Here is a 20,742-nt window from a genome sequence, read left to right as displayed (position 1 = left end):
TCAATTATTCTGTAAAAATAAAGGCCACGTCACGTTATCGATGTAATACGTAAAAAACTTTGTAATCTTAAATTAAACCAATTTAGGAATTTAATTTAAACAATTATTCAAAACAGTGTTTGAAAACTCAACAAAAATAACAGCAAAGATCAAGTATTTCTTATGGGGCTATTAGAAGTGGATGATTTCTTAGTTTGAAAAAACAAAAATATTGAATTAAACAACTATTACCTTGAAATGCAACGGCCTTTTTCTTCGTTTTTATTGGGGTTGGTTTTTTTCACAAAACCCATTTAACCGGCAAAGTTCAAAAATTTAAACTGAAACGGTTGAACCGTTTTGAAGAGTTTAAAATTTTATCCAAGTTCAATCTGAAAATCGATCGATTGAGGAAATCGATATCGAAAGAGAAAAAACCGCGAACCGGGAATCCAGGCCCCACAATCGATTATTTGTATACCATCGATAATTGAATTATCTATTTTATTTAAACGGACGGCGCCATTGAAAATATCTTTATGCCTTAGATCCTGTTGTACTTAAAGCAAATTAAATCAAACAATTCAAAAATTAAAATCATCGTTTTTTAACGGCCAAGAGACTCAATCGTCGTTTCCCCCTCCCAAAAATGTTAAATAATAGTTTTCCAAACATAGGCAGCGCTGCGGCTATGGAAGAGCAGAGTAGAGATGGAAACCAACCATCGATGAAAATCGGGAAATCGATATACAAACGGGAAAAACTGCGAACCGGGAAACCCGTTCCCACAATCGATTATTTGTTTACCATCCCTGATTCAACAACAACCCTGCTCTTTTTCTTTTGGACGTAGAACCACATGTCTGGTAACCGAGATTTTGATTTTCTTTTCGGCGGTATAATGCTCCAATTAATTGATTAATTTCGGTTAATTGACAACTCCAGTGAACGGCTAAAGATCAGTGCTACCAAAAACGAGTCAAGTGTGTGTGCAATCGCATAAAAATCGCGATAAATAATATTCGTAACGTTCTGCCCACCAGCGCGTGAGTGAGTGCGAGCGAGAGAGTACGAAAGTGTGTGTGCGAGAAAACCCGCAAAAGCAAAAGCAAAGCAACAATAACAACACACGTACGCACACACAAACACACGCACGCGAGGAGCAGGAGGGGAAAGTGCGTAGTGAACATACGTAAAAAGAGAGAACAGAATTTGTGCGTAAATTCTGGTTTTCATATCATTATCTGGTGCGTATTTAAACGTAATCTTTGCTAGTGTGTGTGACCGCGTGCATCTTTTTGTTGAAATTCGAGGCGAGTTGCAGGCGCAAATCAGCTGTTCTTAAAAACCAGAACCAGGGCGGCACTAACAGCAATGCAGTCGGCATTTGATATTGCATAATCTTCGTTTGAGGAAAAATTAAATGTTTGTTGTCTAGAGTACCATAGAATAACAATATTCGCTAGGCTTTAATTGTTGTTTATCATAACTGCCCTACTCTCTTTAATTTCCTGTCATAAAACTCAACGTTAAAACGTAAGGGCACCACGTAAGGTCTAGCTTGGCAAGTGGGCAGCACTTTTCGGGCAGCCCTGGTCGCTTTGCGTTGTGTTGCCTCTTCTTCTTATTCGCTGCTCTCTTCCTCTTCCTCTTGTGTGGGGCAAAAATCTAACCTCACTTCTTCTTCTTTTTGAGCACTGCTGTGTGGCTGCTGCATAATAATTTAATACTATTACCTCTCAATTCTCGATTGGTCGTGCCTCGCAACCGATTTTCTCCGCTTCTATATAGTATAATCGTGCAAAATCGGTGGCAGTAAATCTAATTCGTTGAGCTGAAAATCGTGGAAAAGGGGAGAGGCTTTTTCCGATGGCCAGTTCTTAAAAATTCGCCGCACTCCTCGGGAGGCTTTTCTGCAGTCCCCAGAAAATAAAATAATCCCCAATTACAGAAATTCACTCGTTTTTAAGTGCAGTGTATGTGTGCGTGTGTTGTAATAGTTGCACTAAGTAAATAAATAATATTGCGAGTATAAGTCAACTTGAGATTAATCGCTTCAATTAAGCAAATAACACCTCGAGTTTGCTAAACTTTCAGTTGTATAGAAAATTAAAGTTAAACCAGCCTACAAGAGAATCTATGTAGTTCTTAGTTTATGCCTTGGAATATATATTAAAATTTGTGTTTAAATTACGCCTTAAAATACAATCAAACTAGCCCCCAAACGCTTTTGTATAGGAACACCTTACTAAATACAGTCAATCTAGCCTAAAAGGAAATTCCTGTAGTTCTAAAAAAGTGTTTTTTTTATGGTTTCCTTAGTTTACTTAAAACAGGAACCTCCTCACATTGCTAATATTACACTTTTAAACTAAACACAGTCAAGTGTAAAGCATAACTTATTTAGTTGACTTCAAAGAAGTTATTTTTAAGTCTTAAACTCTTGCAATACGAATACTTTATGCTGATTTAGAGTAACTAAAGTTCTGGTGTGACGCAAAACTAACCGGATTTCACTCTTGCCAACCTTTTGCAGTTTAGAAGCCGATCTCTGGAGCAACCGCATCCCGTTGAGAAGGCACGGAAGCAGCCAAGAGTTTCCCCGACCCGACAACGAGGATCAGCCGCTGACGAAGCCGGAGCAGGAGCAGCAGGAGATCTGCTGCCCACTCTGGAGAGGAGGAGAAACCGCAGTCAAGCAACCGGCAGAGGAGTCGCAGCCACCACTGAGGAGCATGTCCAGCAAGGAGGAGACGCTGTCGTCCACGGGAGGAGGAGCAGCTCCCGTGGCCACGGTCGCCACTTCGAGCAGTGCCGCCACCACGTCGTACGCCAATGTGGTGCAGAATCTGGACACCAAGAAGGGTGGCAACAACACCACCGCCGTGGACAACAACAAAGAGAACCAGCCTAATCTGAAGAGCTTCAAGTCGTGGAGCGAGGAGACCGCCGCCGCCGAGGCAGCCGCCGTGGAGACCCCATTAGCCAGCAGCAGCGTTGGCCTGGCCCAAACGGGGGAGAAACGTGCCGCCGCCTCGGGCGGCGATAACACCGCCGAGAACTCTTCGGAATTGGACGATAACAACGACTTTGTGCCCGTACTATCTCACCATCGACGCGATCGCAAAAAGGCGCGCAAGGAGAAGCCACGCGACCAACAGCCGCAGCCAAGCGGAAGCCGTGGCGATGGTCAGAAATCCCAGCAGGCTGGTGGCCGACGTGTCCCCGGATCCTCGGATTCCGATCGCAAGCAATCAGTGAGGCCCCGTGCTCCGCGCGGCGGTAGTCCCCGCAAGTCTGCAAATCCGGGATCTGCAGTTGGAGCTGCCGGATCCAATGCCGGAGCAGCTCCTGCGGCTGCCCCAGGCGGGTCGAAGGTACACAAGGACCGCAAGGACACCTCGCCGAGTGCCAGCATCGAGGGAGCAGGAAGCAGCGGCAACGAGGCCAAATCCGGCGACGGGGACCAGCAATCGGGGGAGAAAGGTGCAACTGGAGCGGCTCCGCCTCCCAAGCGATTCATTGCCGCACCACCGCCAAAGGTCAACGCCTGGAAGGTGAGTATTCCTTTACTTTCTATTGAGTATTTATAAGTGCTTAAAAGGGGATTTGTAAAGTCACACCTTTCTTAAACTGGAAAATCGATTTTAGTTGTCATGCTAAGCACTTAATATGGATTGGGATTGGGCACTTCTTCTGTTTATATAAAAAAGATTACTAGGGAGACTACAATTGTTTTAAAGAATATTCTTTCATGAGGAATTGGAAAGGGGTAACTTTTGTTAAAGAGAAATATCGGTTTTATTTGTCTCTATAAAAAATGTTTATTTTTTATTTTATATTTTATTTATAGCTATTTAGTAAGTTTATTATTTTTGGGAATAATTAAAAATGAGCTTCAGAATATAAATATGACAGCAAACAGTTACAATGTCATCGATATACTAATAAAACCCTTAGGAAATGCAAATGAGTAGTTATGGATATAAATGCTCTTCTTAAATAGAATCTACAACATATAGAAAAGTGGCTTCGAAGAACAGTTTAAATATAACTTTTTTAAATTTCGGTAGGGTGTCCCCTTAAGGTAATGATATTGTCCTATATGATATGGAAAATAATACAAAAAGAACATATTTAAAGCTGACATAAGCGAATATCCACTGTAAAAGTTGATGAGCTATTTGTTTTGAGGGATCCCCAAATTAATTGCACGTTTTTTTGTTGTTACTCGTATTTCTGTTTCCTCTTCATTTTGTTGTTTTGTCCAAATTGCGTCTTAAAAAATGATGGAAAAACATGACCATATATGTTTGCATGTGTGTGAGTGTGCGTTTGCTTGTTGGTAAACAAATGTGCGTAGAATGACGGAGACGGAGAGAGGGAGCAAAGCAGGGCGGCTGATAAATACAAGAGCAAGGCGAAACGACAACAAACACGCGGCGCATTGGAAACACGTTTTCTACTTTTTGTTGTGGTTTTTCTTGCCCTGTTATCATCGTTATGCTAATACCAACAAACTGCCGACGATTACAAAATTGTATCTCATAGATACACAATTGCAGTTGCATAATATCTGGCGAGAAGCAAGCGTATTTGTCATCAAAACAAACCGAAACACGAGAAGCGAGAGAACCAAACATTTAATTGCATTTATTTTTTATTTGCTCTTGGTCTTGGCTGTTTTTTATTACGCAATACTAGCGAAATTGCCGGCGTTTCTGTTGTTTTTTTTCTTTCTCCAAAAGCAAACGTTTTTCTGTGCTTTTGCAAATAAATATAAATTTGGTCATTGGATAAATAATTATTTGCTCTTGCTTGACTACAGTAAACCCTCTGGAGAATAAACAATACTTTTGATTTATGAATCCAATTTAGTTTTTAATTTTGATTCGAATTGTAACAAGTTTTCTTTTTTTTTACTATACGTGTTTGTCAATAATTGTCAATAAAGTGAACCCAGTAGTAGTGCATAAAATAATTTGTTTGATTTTTATTAATTTATTGTATGGAGCATCCACTGTAAAATAAATATTTTCCCAACACACATTTATAATTTACCCCAAACCAAATAGCAAATTATATAAATATGGTGTTGTGTTGGTTGCTCAGATAAAGATAACAAATATACTCTAATTCATTCGGTTTTTTATACGTTTTGTTTTATTCATGCCCATATATTTTTTCTGTATTTCCAATTACTTTTTTCTATATCCAAAATGGCACATCTGTTTGGGGTGTCGCAACAAACGAGAGAAAAAGTTAAATATTTCTCAACTAAAAATAAATGTCAAGGTCAGCCGCTTGTCTATCTATCCGAACGCCCCGCCTCCTCCTCCTCCCACCGCCCACATGCCACCCCACAAACAACGAAAGCGGGCACAAAAGAGCGAACAAAATCAACAGAGAACGAAATGCAAAAAACGGCGAAATAAGAACAAATCACACAAACACACTACAAAAAGGTGTGGCTAATTTTCTTTCTGTGGAAAAAGCTAGAAGCCAAAAGTTTACACGTTTAACTTAACTTGTTGTCAAGCGGGGAGTTTCGAATTCGCCTCGCTTTCGAAAGCGTTTTGTGCTACTTTATATGGATATGCAAACATCTCGCTCACTTTTGACATTCTTTGCATATGCAAATCGGACTAATTAGGAAGTTAAGACCTGGATTGGTGCAAAATTAAAGACTTAAGATACCCGGTAGTAAAATTAAAAGTATTGTTTGTTTTGAGGAAGAAACATAAAGTTCTTTTTATTTTTTTAATGGTCAATTCGACCAATATATTTACAATTAAAGTAAATCAGTACCAGGGATGAATTTTTGATATTTAATGTCAAGCAGATGATTATAATGTAGTCATTTGTGCCAAAAATATAACTAATTAGACTTTTAAATATCTTGTGAGACAAATGTAAAGTGTGCATAATAACTCTTTTATTTAGGTCATTTAAATATTTAGAAATCTAAAACATATGACACAATCTTTTAATGGTTTTAATTATATAAATGTTATTTCTTTTACACCTTGATGAAATGCAGGTTTGCTCAGCAATTTAACTTATTGAATTTATGACAGACAAATAACTGAAACGTCTATTTATTATGCAATATAAATCTAGTGTAGGTTAAACAAAATGAATTTTCATTGTTTATGAAAAAAATATGCGTCATAATGATTAAATATTAAAAACCTTTATTATCTTGTCATGTAAAGGATTAATTAGTAAACCTATTTAGAATGTCTTAAAAATGTTAAAGTTTTATTATTGTTTCTATCAGATATCGGATGTTACAAATTGATAGGAAATAAAATTTTGGAGTTCAGCTAAAGCCATTAAATAAATTAATCTTAAAAACTATATAAAAAACAAAAATGTTTAGAGGACTTATACATATAATCTGCAAGCTTAATAAGAGGGTTAAAAGTGAGCTTGAAATGGGTTAGCTTCAATTCTTGTTTTTTAAACCATAACAGAGACGTCGGCAGCACTGCAACTGCGGAGCGGCAGAACTGCAGGGCAGCTATTCAAATTCAAATTTGTTTTTTATTTTTCCACGCCAGTCGCCGTTGACGTGTGCCCTGGAAGAGTTCGCGGATAGAAACAAGCCCACTCCCACTATATTCCAGTGCTTCTCATATGTTAGCAAGTGCGCTTAAACGATCGGGAAAAAGAAATTAAAAAGTTGAAACGTAAACAGCTGGGAACAGCACGTGTTATGTCAAACTCACCACGTGGTGAATAATGCCAGTGCGGTGCTGATGCGAGGCGAATAACCAGAATAAATAACGAAATTAGAATAATACACATACAGCTGGAAGGCTGAAAAGCGTGTATACCGCCGACGTGGAAGTAAAAACTTGATAAACTTGTTGATATTTTAGCGGCGCGAGTGGAAAGCGCCCTGCCTGTCGCTCTATCTTACTCTTTCCAGATAACGTTACGTTACGTTGTCTTACGTAGCGTAAGGCCGATTTGCAAAGAGAGTGATAAGAACACTCTCTCGTGCTTTCTCTCTCTCTTCTTTGTTGAGCGGCACAAAACAATAACAAAATGAAAACGAAAGTAAATATGCAATCATCTTAACAACTAAATTTAAGTTTATGGGTGCAAAGAAGAAGAAACCTATAGGCTCAATTGAGAAATTAGAAGTGTGTCACAGTAAATATCCGATATATGTGAGAAAAGAATTTTGTTAAAATTTCTTTTTAATTGTGTTAATATTATGAACCCAATTACCTATTACTCAACTCAATGATCTCCGATATTTGCATTGTTATAGTTGACCTAAGAGTCTTTGTAAATAACAACGTTCTATTTTTAGGCATTCAGTTGCAACCGGAGATTAATAACATTAATTTATCTCAATTACGTTGACGTTTTGTTGTGGGTTCGGCTTTTTTCCTTTTGTCAGATATCACGTTGCATTAATATTCGTATTTCAAACTGCAGCGAAATGTGAAATTAAAAGCTATCGGGAGGAAATAAGCTCCCACCCTTCATAAGCTTCTAATCAGAGTATCAGATTTATTTTAGGTCGGTACTTTTCCATTCGTATTGTTTTCGGAAAATCCCAATAATTTTCTTGTCGATGTCTTTGTTAGTATTATCAATGAGCTCTGTTCGGCATATATAAGCATATAATATTTGCCTTTTGTATCAGATTTTTCTTGGTTCTTTCTTTGTCAGAAAATACTCATGCCTTCCCAGTTCTTTGTACTTGAAATGATCTTTCAAGAGGTTCTCCCATGTTGTCAAGAGGAAGATCGCAAAATATTTCATATATGCTTATTTATTGTATACATTCGAGACTTCTTAATTTCATAATATTTTTAATACTTATTTGTTTCAGATTTTGAGTTCGAAAATTACTTCTTAACGTTTGTTCATATTATTATCTTAGCACTTCAAGTATAATAGATTTAAAATTATAAATCTAAATTATGTTATAAATAAAAAATAACACCTATACAATTATTCAACCTCTAAAATCGAAGCACATTACATTACAAAGCCAACAAATAATTCGAAAATTTAGCGATAAGACAAAGTACTTTAAAAACTATTGGATATTCTTTGATTTTTACTTTAACATTTGATTTTCTTTAAAGAACAAGAAAGTCTACTTTTGTTAACAAAATGTTCCTTTCTTTTTTAGCACCCTATATGTTTATATATTTATCTTGACAGTTGTGAAGCGCTACCTCAATTTCTTATCGGGTATATTTGCTTATTGATCTTTTAAGTAAATATTTGCGTTAAAAAAGAGACCCACCTAATTATTTGCGCAACAATTGCAAAGTATTCACATTCACAGATAATTAGAACGCACAATATGAAAGTACAGTGAAGGTCACAGTGCAAAAAGATATTTATATAAGTAGTATTCAGTTATTCAAACTACTGATAGAAGTAATCTAAGGGGTTTACTCAATATATTTAAGCGATAATGAGACGTGACAAATGAAAATGATTATAAAACCATGAGGTGATAGAGACTACCTCAAATATTTATTCGAAAATTATAGAAAACCCTCAAAACTGTAGCTGTTTTACTTTCACAAATAAATGACGAATATAGAATTTATTTAATGTATTCTTGTGCATATGTGTTCTTGACTTGTTTACCTCTCTCTTTTGGGGCCCCGATAAGAGTTATGTTCCTAAGCCTGCTACGCATTTAATAAAGTTGCTCGACTCTGTTCGACGTAAACAACTTTTCGCACACACCCCCCCATAAATTCAAAGCCATATAATATCTGTGTTTGTGCGATGAATGGCGCTGGAGAGTTCGTCGCCACGGATCCAAATAACCTAACTCTGGGACGGTCCCCACCTCTCCTCACAAAGCAATTGACTGCTGGTCTAATCGCTCAATTTAATCACGAATAAAACTATAAATAGAAAAAGAGTAAAATGAATAATAGTCATTAACTTGTTTGTGTTTAAAGCTTGGCAACCTTTTTCTGCCTATGAATTGTTAAGTGCATGAAGGGTATTACACAGAAAGAATTAGATTATTTTTTGGGATTAGGATAACCGAATTTGTTTTTTTTTTTTTTTTTTTTTTGTTATTTTATGATACAATGATATGATTCAATTTGATATTTAGTATATATTACACATTTTTGATATTATATTAAATGTGGTAATAATTATAATGTTAGCCCGTGTTATATTTTTTAATTTTTGTTATAATACAATACAATTTAAGTCTGATAAATGGGGTATCTTATAGTCTAGCATTTTGACTTTAGCGCTCTCAATCAGACTTTTTTTTATTATTATTATACATTCTATTATTCATGTAAGCTGAGTTGATTGTGGGTATTTGTTCTCCATATATAAATTTTTTTGCTGCTCGCGTATCGCTATCTTTTTACTCTGGTCGCGAGCACGTTTTCTGGTTTTATTTTTAATTTTTTGTACACTATTTTTTACATAACGTCTTTTGCGGCCGGCATTATTGACTGGTTTATGCATTCAGCTCGTATTTTTTAATTTGCTAAGTCGCAGAAAGACCCGTCTCGACCGGCGCAACCTCAAAAAAGGGGTATGATGCCACCCCAACCCCGCCTGCACTATAACCTCAAAACTGATTACGAGCGTTTGCGATTGTTGACTTAGAGAACCGAACGCCGAGAATGCCAGAATCGCTGAATGTGGGTCTTTTTGCACGTTTACCCGGCTCTCGGTCACTTTTTGCCTTTATTTTTACTTCTCTTTTTCGTATTTTTATACGATTTCAGTTGTTGCTATCGTGCTAGCCCGATTCTAATGCCATTTAAAATAGTCATTTTGCATTGCCAGCGACTCAGTTGTCTTTTAGCGATCGCTCGAGTTAGTGCATTTACAGAAAAGAATACAGAGATATACTTAACAAGTGTTGAAAAAAAATAAACAAAAACCGAAAACTTTGAAGCTTTATTTATAGGCAAGTTCAAGTTTGTTATGTTATATATTTAAGGGTAAAAAGAATGTTTTTAAGGGTTCTCAATGAATCACTGTGTATTGTGTAGATTTAAAACCAAACAAGACAACTTTTTTACTATCTACGACCTTGAACCATTCATCTTATTAAATGACTTTAATCTCTGTTTGAAATACCTTACCTATTGGTTTTATAGTACTTAAAATTTAATGACAAACCGCCAAGTACGTCAGCAATTATGTTTAAAAGTGATAAGAAACATGCCCGTATAAATATAGAATTTAAAACATGTGCTTGGCAAGTGGCACACGTTCATCGAATGTTTGTGGGAAAGTATTTCAATGGAAAATTACAAACCTTAACATTTACCTTATGAGTCATGGAAAAACTGTCCTTCTTTGTTTCCTTACAATTACTATGTGACTCATAAAGAAAATAAAATTCCTTGTCCTTCCAATTGAGTAGAATCACGGTCATTTTCCATGTACTTTTCATAGAACTTTGTTCGAAATGACTTAGTGATTGCATTCGTTTACAGTTTATTCGCACACGACATGCTTTTATCCTTGAGGATTTAGATGACTACGTGATCAACTGCATGGAAAGTGTTTAAATATTTTTAGCATAAGTGTGACACGAAAGTACACTAAAAAAAAATATCGGTTTAAGGGCTTAAATGCATCTAAATAAAATCTTTTGTTTATTTATTCAAAAATTATAAAGGTAGATTTGATAAAGATAAATGCTTATTTAAACATTAATTGAGGAAAACTAAGCTGTTTTTGTTTATGGTAAGTCAAATCAGCTTATGGTATGATGTATGGATCGATAAGGTTTTAAGGTCAAAACTGTATCTTTATAATGTTATAAAAACACCTTTGAAATAAAATAAATAATGATTCATTTTTAGGGAAACATTATACATTATTTATGGAATTAAATAGTTTATGTAGTACTTTAATTTGTATGATATTTTCTAAGTTTATTTATTGTGCCCATATTAGTTAAATTCTCTTTAATTTTAAGCTGTACAAATTAAACATTAAGGTTAATGAACTTGGAATAATTTTTTTTATCTGCAAGTTTATCTTCTACAATGTATTTTTATTGGACAATTTAAGATACATCAATCTCTCTTCTTTCCTCCTCTCTTTATGTTTTGAAGTTTTCCAACCACGTTTCTTTTCTCCACTTTCCGCTCTTTTTCGAATGGCCTACGTGCTGAAAATCACATGTTGTTTTGTTTTGCCTCTTTTTTATGTTTCGTTACAGTGTTACCTTGTGTGCGAGCGAGATGGTCAATGTTTATGTTTATAATCGTTAGGTTTTTGTTTAATTTGGTGATATGCGTATCACCGGTTGATTTATATGATATGGATGGTGGGTGTGTGATTCGCAGCGAATCAAAATAAAATTTATAGAAAATGCGTACAAAAACAAAACTATAAATTGAACGCACGTACTCACACTGAGCGAAAACCTGTATCCATTGCATACACAAAAAATACAGATACAGGGTGCCCTGCGCTGTTTCTCTCGCCGGTTAAACTCTCTTCGTCTCTGGTTCTCTCTCACGCATCCATGAACCGGCGCATCGGCTGTTTTCTGTTTTGTTTTTGTTTTGGATATGGGTTTACAGTAGACCTTCTTTAAATTAAATCCAATACCATTTGCGTCTTGGAGCTTAAGGTCTCGAGTGCAGAAATATTGAAGTTAGTAAATCAAAATTTTCTAAAGCATGTACCATAAATATGATCATCGGCTCTTCAAAATTGTACAAAAATGTGTTTAAAATCTTTTAAGAAATAAATGCCAGATATATATATAAGGTTATAAATATATTTAAAAGTCAATTTAAAATACAAAATGAGTTTCAGAAGCTTCACTGTGTATCTTTTTTATGTTGTGCTGTAAAACCAGTTGTTGTTATTGTGCTTTATGCCTCCGCCTTCTCTGCCTTTGTTGTTTTTTCTTCGTTTTTGCTCACGTAGCCAACGCGTGGACAGCAAAAAGTGCCGAGTGAGAGAAAGGGAGAGGGACAAAGAGAGGAGAGGCAAGGCAGCGATAAAGAGGCGGAGGCATATTCGAATCGAAAAACTGTCGCTATCGCACAGAACCCATCCAACCATTCGAGAGAACGGTCGCAACGTATACAACACACCACTTGTTCATAATTATCAGGCAATTGTTTAAATAAAGCTAAAGCCCCAATAAAATATAAGAGCGGCTATAGCAACAACAACTGTGCTAATTGCTAGCTATAGCAAAGGTGTTATAAGAAAAGCAAAACGAACAAAAATAGCAGAAAAATCAGCAGTGAGAAAACTGATTAAAAGTGATTTAAAGCAAAAACGCAAAGAAACTAAAAGTTCTTGTACAAAAACCGAGGTAATTTTCCAGTGCCAGATCGAGAAAGAAAGCGCTCTCTAGAATATATATATATAGCAACCCTTGTCGTGAACTAAATCTGGGTTAGGGACACTGCGCAAAGGGAGTGGAAGTTGAAGTTGCATTGATTTTTACCCAATTTTAGAAAGTACTCCCGTCTATGGAATTTAACTCATATTCTTATTTGTTTTGTATTTACAGATATCGGCTAAACAATCCGGCAGTCCAAAGGCAGGAACTTCTCCATTGGACAAACGTGTTTTGCAGCCCAAGGCACAGCAGCAACAACAAACTAAGCAGACTGCCAGCAATAACAATAACGCACAGAACACCGCCAGCAACAAAAAGACACAACAACAACAACAGCAGCAACCTCAACAGGGAGCAGCAGCAGCAACAGCAGCAACAACATCGACACCACAGACAACAACAGCAGCAGCAAGCACATCAGCGGCAACAGCAACAACGTCAACCGCGGCAGCAACAACATCAGTAGCAGCAGCAGCAGCAGCAGCAGCAGCAGCAGCAACAACAACTGAAACAGCAACAACAACAACTGGTGAGTGCCATGGATGATGGAAAATTTTCCATACACAAAACTCAATTGATCGCAAGTGAACTAGGAAAAAAAGACACAAACAAACAATAAAATCTAGATCTCAGTCCAAAACTGTATTCTATAATTTGCAATAAACAGACTATAAATATCTAGCTTGTTAAACTACCCATTTGGAATTTTTTACTTAGAAAAATAGAATATAACTACTTTAGTATACAGTAGCTATGTCGTAATATAAAATATTTCAAGATCAATTCTTTGGCCAACCAAAAATATTCAGCATTTGTTTTACATTTTTTAGATATTTATATTTTTCTAATAAAAGCAGGAACCAACATCGTTCCTCCGATGAAATCCATTTTATACCAAGATTCGGCGTTATTTTGTGATGTTTTTGTTATATATATATTTTTTCTTTTGCTAATAGAAGCGTAGAGGGTTTTATAGTTCTTTCTCATTTGTGTGATTTTATAATTTTGATTTTTATAATTCTGTTTAAATACATTTTTTTTCTTTTAGGCTTGGAAATGTATTTATTTTTGTATATAAAAACATTTTTTTTTGTAAGTTTCAACATATATATTTTGCTACCCCCCGTGAAGTTGTTTTGATACAAGAAGATGAGAACCTGACCACCATGTGACTGTGTGCTCCTGCACTTGCTCTCAACATTCTCACGTGTTCTCCCGCTCTTCGGCTTTTTCAGTTCTCATTTCTCTGTTGACCTGATGCTCAGAGAGAGAGAATCTCAATTTTTGGCGACGCATATGGCGTGGCATGGCCTGATTTCTTATTTTTAAAACACTGTTCTTGTACTTCAATATACTCAACCCAGAACTGCTTGTTTCATTTTACAGTTGACGCCAGTCAGGCAGATGCGCTTGCCAAAGTCGTGGTAAAGGACAAAAAGAAGGTCAATCAAAAGGTGAGAAATCAATTACTTATGTACTTAACACTCGCCAATAAAGTTATTAATACAACAGTGAAAATGTCTTGCAAAACAAAATAAGTTTCAATTTGAAGCTACCAAGTAAATAAGCTTACAAATTTAAAAAAAAATTTAAATATGACTTACAACTTTCATTTACTGACATTGTGATAAACTTTAAAATTTTAAATTATGTTTAGAAAAGCTTTTCTACTCACTCAAAAATTTCTAAAATATTCAAATAACTAAGATATTTCTAAACTAGATTAAAATTTTGATTAAATACTTTTCAGCATAAGCAGGCATTGAAATACCTATATATAGTAAATTTTAACTAAAATTATTGTCAGTTTTAAAAGGGCCTCTTATTGTTATGGGTTTTGCTTTTGTGAGATACATATTTCGAACCTTGCATTTATCAAAAGCTAAGTATTTAATTGTAAAAATCTGTTTTACAGGCCAGCGATTTTAGCAACGTTGGTGACTGGCCGACGCTTATTGGCGGAATTTCTAGCAGTGGCAAAGCCACCAGCAACGAACCCAAGCGCAACCCAACGAAAAAACAACAGCCAGCCAAAACAGCAGCCGCAGTAGCAGCAGCTAGCAGCAGCAATACCACTTCAAGTGAAGTTGCCACAACAGAGTCTAACGTCGCACCCAACAGCAGCAGCAACAGCAACGGCAGCAGCAATCCCAATCCCAGTAGCAACACCACCACCAGCAGCAGCAGCAGCAACAACAACAATAGCAACAGCCAGGCCACAACAACAGCACCTGTTGCCAGCACGAGTCATGATGCGAAAGCAGCCCAGCGAGACGCTGAGTCAGCTACTGGCACCTCTGCCGGGCCTGCCCTCACCAAGAAGATACCCAAGCACAAGTGGCGTCCGCTGCCCATCGATCTGGCTAAGTCCAGTCGCCCCAAGCCGATTGGCGGCCGGCCAAATCGGCGGCTCAGCGATGATGGCGTCGACCAGCGCCGTCCGCCGCGCGTCTATTATGACCGCCAGCCAGGTGCTGGAGGAGCGGCAGGAGGCGAGTCCTCGCGGCACCCGCACGCTGGCCGGCATCCGTACGGGTCACCACGCCCAGCGACTGCTGCGTCCGAGCGCGTGGATTCCTGGCGTAGCAGCAGCAGCACCAACACCGCCGCAGCGCTCGATGAGCAGCGCTCTGGAGCAGCGGGTAGTGCCGGGTCAGCAGCAGCATCAGCAGTCGCAGCGGGAGCTGGATCAGCAACGCGCGGGCCGCGTCGCTACCGGACGCCGTACCGCGGCGGCAGGCAAGGCCGGGGCGGATTCTCCCGACAGGGACCAGGTCGCCCGACTCATCGCATACCACGCCATCTGCTAGCTTCGGGCGAGTATGCCAGTTATTTGCCGGCTGACGCCGCCGGCGCCGACTCCTCGCAGTCGTCGTATGTGCTCATGGGCACCCATTACTTTGGCAATGTGCCCGCCGCCGCCTACATTGAAATGGACGCCGCCAGCGTCAAGGAGGCCATCAAGAAGCAAGTGTGAGTGAAGACCTTTTATAATATTTGCCTAATGCCTTTTGCTGGATCTATAATGGTTTGGGAAATACTTAAAAGCTATAAATATTGATTCATTACATATACAAATCTACAAATAAAGTACAACTGGTTAAAGAACTATGATATAACTTTATAAAGTTACTTAAACTTTCCTATAAAATGTAGTCTTCTTATGCATCTAAGAAAACCCAACCTTCTAATATTAATTCTCGTAATAGAATTTTATATTACTTTGTTTAAAATACCTAAATTAACTTGTACTAGACTTCAATTAGTTTAATGTTACTATTTCAACTGCAGCCTCTTGAAAATACTTTTTTCGTACATTGCAAAAATCTAGGCTTTTTGTCTTATATTTTATAATTTATGTTTTTTTTATAATTTTTCCTTGGTCACAAGATATGTATATTATTTACCTTAAAATATCTACTGCATATAGTCCCAACTTAAAAGCTCAAGGCATTTTATCCGTTGTATCTAACTTTTTGTTGACCCGCATATTCTCTCCTCTCGATCCCCCCATAGTGAATACTATTTCAGCGCCGACAATCTTACCGGCGACTTCTTTTTGCGCCGCAAAATGGACCCCGAGGGCTATATCCCAGTCACCCTGATCGCCTCGTTCCATCGCGTTCTCGCATTGACCACCGACGTGTCTTTGATTGTGAACGCCATCAAGGAATCGGATAAACTGGAGCTCTTGGAGGGCTACAAGGTGCGCACCAAGACGACACCGACCGTTTGGCCCATCACCGATGTGCCGGAGGCTCAGGAAGGGGACCTTAATTCTGTCGCCGCCGCTCAGCTATTGCATGATCCAGCATCGGAGAAGCAGCAGCAGCAGCAGCAGCAGGAGGGTGAGGGTGAGGAGAAACTGGAGGAGCAGCAGACTGAGGTGGTCGGTTCGCCGCCGCCCATTCTCACATCGGCGATGGCCACGAAGCCGCTGAGCAGCATTCCGCCGCCGCCGGTGCCGCGCAAGTCGCAGAATCAGGTGCCCAAGATGCTGCAGGATAAGCAGCAGCGATCCTCGACCATTGCGGCCCTCAACTCGGTGAACGCGATCAGTGCGTTGACCCAGCAGGTGGAGGGTGGTGCGGCCGAGCTGGCTGGACATTTGAGTGGACTGGCGGAGAGTGTGAAGCCCAAGTCCACATCGACGCCGGACAAGAGGCCTGCCGCTGCTGCTTCAGTGGGCAAGGGAGGAGCTGGGGCAGCAGCTGCTTTGGTGGCGGAGCCGGAGGGCATGTGGAAAGAGGTAAAGAGACGCTCCAAAACAAATGCTATCAAAGAAAACGCTACTACACCACCACAACAACAACAACAACAACAACAACAACAGCCACCGCTTTCACAAACGCTCAACAACAATAATAACGATAATGTCAAAACGAACAACACCTCGTCCTCGTCCACGTCCACGTCCAAGTCCACGTCCAACAACGCCCCATCCAACGCCTCATCATCAGCCACTGTGTGTGTAACCACCAAAAATGCTTCCTCAGCCACCAAAGCAACCACCAATGCCACCAAAACCACCATAAATACCACCTCCACCGTCACCGCCACAACCACCACGAACAATAACAACATAAAGTCTAGCAATGCTGCTGCTTACTCCAAAACCCACTCCAAATCCTCATCCAAAACAGCTGCTCCGCCATCCGCTCAGTGCCATGCCGAAAAGGAAGAACTAGACTTCCAGTTTGACGAGGAGCTAATGGACCCCCTACCCCCCGGAACCGGACGCATCAACAACTTCACCGAGAACTTCTCCGACGACGACGAGTCTGACTACGAGTTTGCCGACCGCGACATCAACAAGCTGCTGATTGTGGCCCAAGTGGGTCGGGCACCCAAACACGAGGGCTACGATCGCACCGCTGACTTTACATCGCGCACGAAAATCACGCAGGACCTGGAGAACATCATCAACGACGGGCTGGTTAACTACGAGGAGGATCTGTGGACGACCACCAATGTGGTGGCCGATTACAAGACTGTCAATGTGATTTCCCAGGCGGACTTTGAGAAGCTGGCCGGTGGACGAAACAAATCGGTGGTGCCGCAACAGATGGTGCCACCGCCGCCACCATTTGAAGAGGATCTCGATGAAACGCTCGTGGGTGACACCACCCTCAACTCCACGCTGAACAACACTCTCAAGTCCCGACGTGCCCGCTTCTATGCTGCTCCAAACTCACAATCGATTGATCCACGCACGCCAAGGAAGAGGAAACTTCGCCACACCGCCAATCCGCCGGTGGAGGCTCACGTTGGCTGGCTGCTGGACACCGTGGAGCACCGACCACGCACCACCTCGATGGGATCGTCGGCGGGCACTTCGCCCACCACCTCGTCGTACGGATCGTACGGCTCTTCGGTGCCCCAGTCGCTGCCCATATTCCAGCATCCGTCGCATGCGCTGCTCAAGGAGAACAATTTCACCCAACAGGCCTATCACAAGTACCATTCGCGCTGCCTCAAGGAGCGCCGCCGTCTGGGCTTCGGCCAGTCGCAGGAGATGAACACCCTGTACCGCTTCTGGTCGTTCTTCCTGCGCGAGAACTTCAACAAGAGCATGTACAACGAGTTCCGCACGTTGGCGCTGGAGGATGCCGGCAATGGCTTCCGCTACGGCTTGGAGTGCCTCTTCCGGTTCTTCTCGTACGGCCTGGAGAAGAAGTTCCGACCGAATGTGTATCAGGATTTCCAGGACGAGACGATGGCCGATTATGAAACAGGTGAGAATCGATAAAAAAAACAATTCCCTTATAAAAATATATGACCTATAACTTACGTTCGTATTCTTCCGCCAGGTCAACTGTACGGCCTCGAGAAGTTCTGGGCCTTCCTGAAGTACTACAAGAATGGCGAGAAGTTGGAGGTGCAGCCCAAGCTGGCCGAGTACCTGAAGAGCTTCAAGAACATTGAAGACTTCCGCGTGGTGGAGCCCGAGATCAATGAGATGCTGCAGGGAGTGGGTAGCCTGAATCCCGGCCGCCAGCTCAATCGGCATCGCAGCGTGTCCGAGAGTGATGGCACGGCCGTTATCACGGCCGGCGGTCGTCGCCTCAATACAACCATCACCAATCGCAGCGACTATGTGGGCAGGTTGCTGCAGCAACAGCAGCAACATCAGCAGCAGCAGCAGCACCAGCAACACCATCAGCAGCATCAGCAGGGTTACGGTGGTGGTTACAATCAGAACCGCAGACGCACAGGCTCCTTTGGCAGCAGCACAGTGCGCATTCGCAGCGGATCCTTGGGCAACAAGCCGCAGGTGGCAAATCGCAATCAGGGATCGCAGCACGAGTTGCGACGCGGCGGCAGCAATTCAGGCCTGGCGCCACACAAGCGACAACAGCAGCAGCAGCAACAGAAGCCCAAGCCAAACGCAGGATCACAGACAAATTCAGCTCGTGCCACCACATCAGCGGCAGCAGCAGCAGTAGCAGCAGCAGCAACATCATCAGCGGCAGCAACCCCAGCGGTAACGGTAGCAAGCTCGTCTTCGTCGCAGAAGTAGTTACTCGATAATGCAGAAACACCCTGTTTGGATTAGGCTTAAGTTAATATCTACGACTTAGTTTTCATGGGGGCACTCGCATTTGATTGCTCGCCATACTCTTCTTTTGTTTATTCATTCTTATTATTCTTTTGTAGTATTCGAGTCAAGCGTAAAATGGGAACAGTCGTTAGCGTTTAGCATAATTAAGTGAAATTTTTGAAATTTGTTTATTGCAATTTGCGTAGCGCGCGCGTTGGTTTAGTAGTTACGATTCTAATTGTTTGTTTCTCGCATACCCTCGACAAAAAACACTGAAAATGGTTGCTTACGAAATGCTCAATGCTCACACAAAAACACACCAACATCATGCACACCCACACACACCAATTACACACAGCGGGGTCTGTCTGCTTTGTACCAGTGCCAACCAGCCATGATCTTTGAAAGTTAACGAAACGATTGCCCTTAAATTTTTTGTTCTGTTGATTATTCCCCTTATTTTTTACTGCAAAACAAAAATCAAGGCAAATTTTCCTACTTAGAGCAGCGTTGATAGTTGACGTAATGCCATGAACTGTTGTACTATACGATTAAAGATAATAACCATAACGATAACGATATATAACCTATGCAAATATTACATAACGAAAACTGAATACAAATCAAACGAAATTGATACACAACAAAAACCAAATGATCTTAATGCAAATAAATTTTGTAAATTACAAAAGAATATATATATATATATATACATATATGCCGATGCCTATATATGCAAAGGTAGAGCGAAGCCAGAATACGCGTATATATGGATATGATTACTAACTATTATTATGATTATTATTTTTTGTGTGTGACCTAAGCGCAAATGTAAAATGTAATTGTTTAAGAGGCAGTGAGAACTTGTAATCCTTAAATCCTTTAATTGAGGCATGCGGGGCTCAAGTGCCAGCAAATTTTAGTTATTTAAGCATTTACCACAAGCCAACCAGTCCAGCGCAATCGCAACCGCCAGCAGAATAGGAATAGGAATCCGACTTCTTGGACTCGGGTCCACAGCTGCTTCCCTTATCGCACTGCACTGCCCCCCAGTCTATATCGATGCGATCTATCGAATTGTTTAAATAGTCCCCTCCCCCCAAAAAAATAACCTCAACTTCGTACCCCGCCAAGCATTTAGAAGCATGTCAAAAACCATTTTTTTTAAACCTTTAGTTTTTGCACTTGTTAATTTTTAATTCGAGAATTACGACTATAAAGAAAAACTAGAAAAAAAATCAAAAAAAAATTTAAAATCACATAAAAAATTGTCAAGTCCAAAAAAAGTTTAAAACTTTATAAAAAAAACAAAAGGCAAATCATGCAAAAGAAAAAAAAAAGCATTAAGAGATAATGAAGTTTGTTTCGCATAGTGAATAGAGCTAAATTTAAAACATATGTGAGAAATCAAATCTAAGCTTAATACGGATAATAACTATATATATCTGCATATATCCAAACACACATATACAGAGACTTTAATGCGTGACTGCAATTTGAACATACTATAACTAAATAAGGAGCGAACGGTGAAGTTGTCCGATGCCGCCTGAAGTCGAGCAGTTTGCAAAACTCTCTCAAGGTCCTTCAGCTCCTCGATTTTGCTTCGCTCATCTAGCCTAAGCAAGCATACACCACACACAAAACACACACCACAAACACGTAAAGTGCAAAGAACGTTTCATTAAATATTATTTTGTAATCATTATTAGATATCTGTAAATATATTTCCCTGCTTCTCTTTTTTAAAATGTCGCCTTATCAATTTTATCCACGCATAAACACAATCACACACCCACATTGGCCAGACGCTTCTGTATGAGCTTAACGATCTATCAATATTATAGATATTATATAGAATGAGAGAGGTAGG

General features: G+C 39.9%; 1 protein-coding gene across 3 annotated transcripts; it reads left to right on the top strand.

Moving 5' to 3' along the window:
- The first annotated feature begins 814 nt into the window (after positions 1–814).
- Positions 815–20,333, top strand: LOC108148677 (la-related protein 1). 3 transcript variants are annotated; one of them, XM_017275814.2, is made up of 7 exons: positions 815–1,226; positions 2,516–3,536; positions 12,500–12,857; positions 13,715–13,782; positions 14,244–15,301; positions 15,845–18,063; positions 18,139–20,333. In XM_017275814.2, exons 2-7 carry the CDS (start codon positions 2,715–2,717, stop codon positions 18,846–18,848), a joined length of 5,235 nt encoding a protein of 1,744 aa, XP_017131303.1. In that variant the 5' UTR covers positions 815–1,226; positions 2,516–2,714; the 3' UTR covers positions 18,849–20,333. The 3 variants fall into 3 exon arrangements, with proteins under 3 accessions (XP_017131303.1, XP_017131304.1, XP_017131305.1); XM_017275815.2 differs by lacking the exon at positions 815–1,226 and adding an exon at positions 1,719–1,955; XM_017275816.2 differs by lacking the exons at positions 815–1,226; positions 2,516–3,536 and adding an exon at positions 7,018–7,044.
- The last annotated feature ends 409 nt before the right edge of the window (positions 20,334–20,742 follow it).

Source organism: Drosophila elegans, unplaced genomic scaffold, assembly GCF_018152505.1.
Source record: "Drosophila elegans isolate 14027-0461.03 unplaced genomic scaffold, ASM1815250v1 contig_476, whole genome shotgun sequence".
Classification (NCBI taxonomy): Eukaryota; Metazoa; Arthropoda; class Insecta; order Diptera; family Drosophilidae; genus Drosophila; species Drosophila elegans.
The sequence above is the reverse complement of the archived record's forward strand: the minus strand, read 5'-3'. Positions and strand labels throughout refer to the sequence as shown.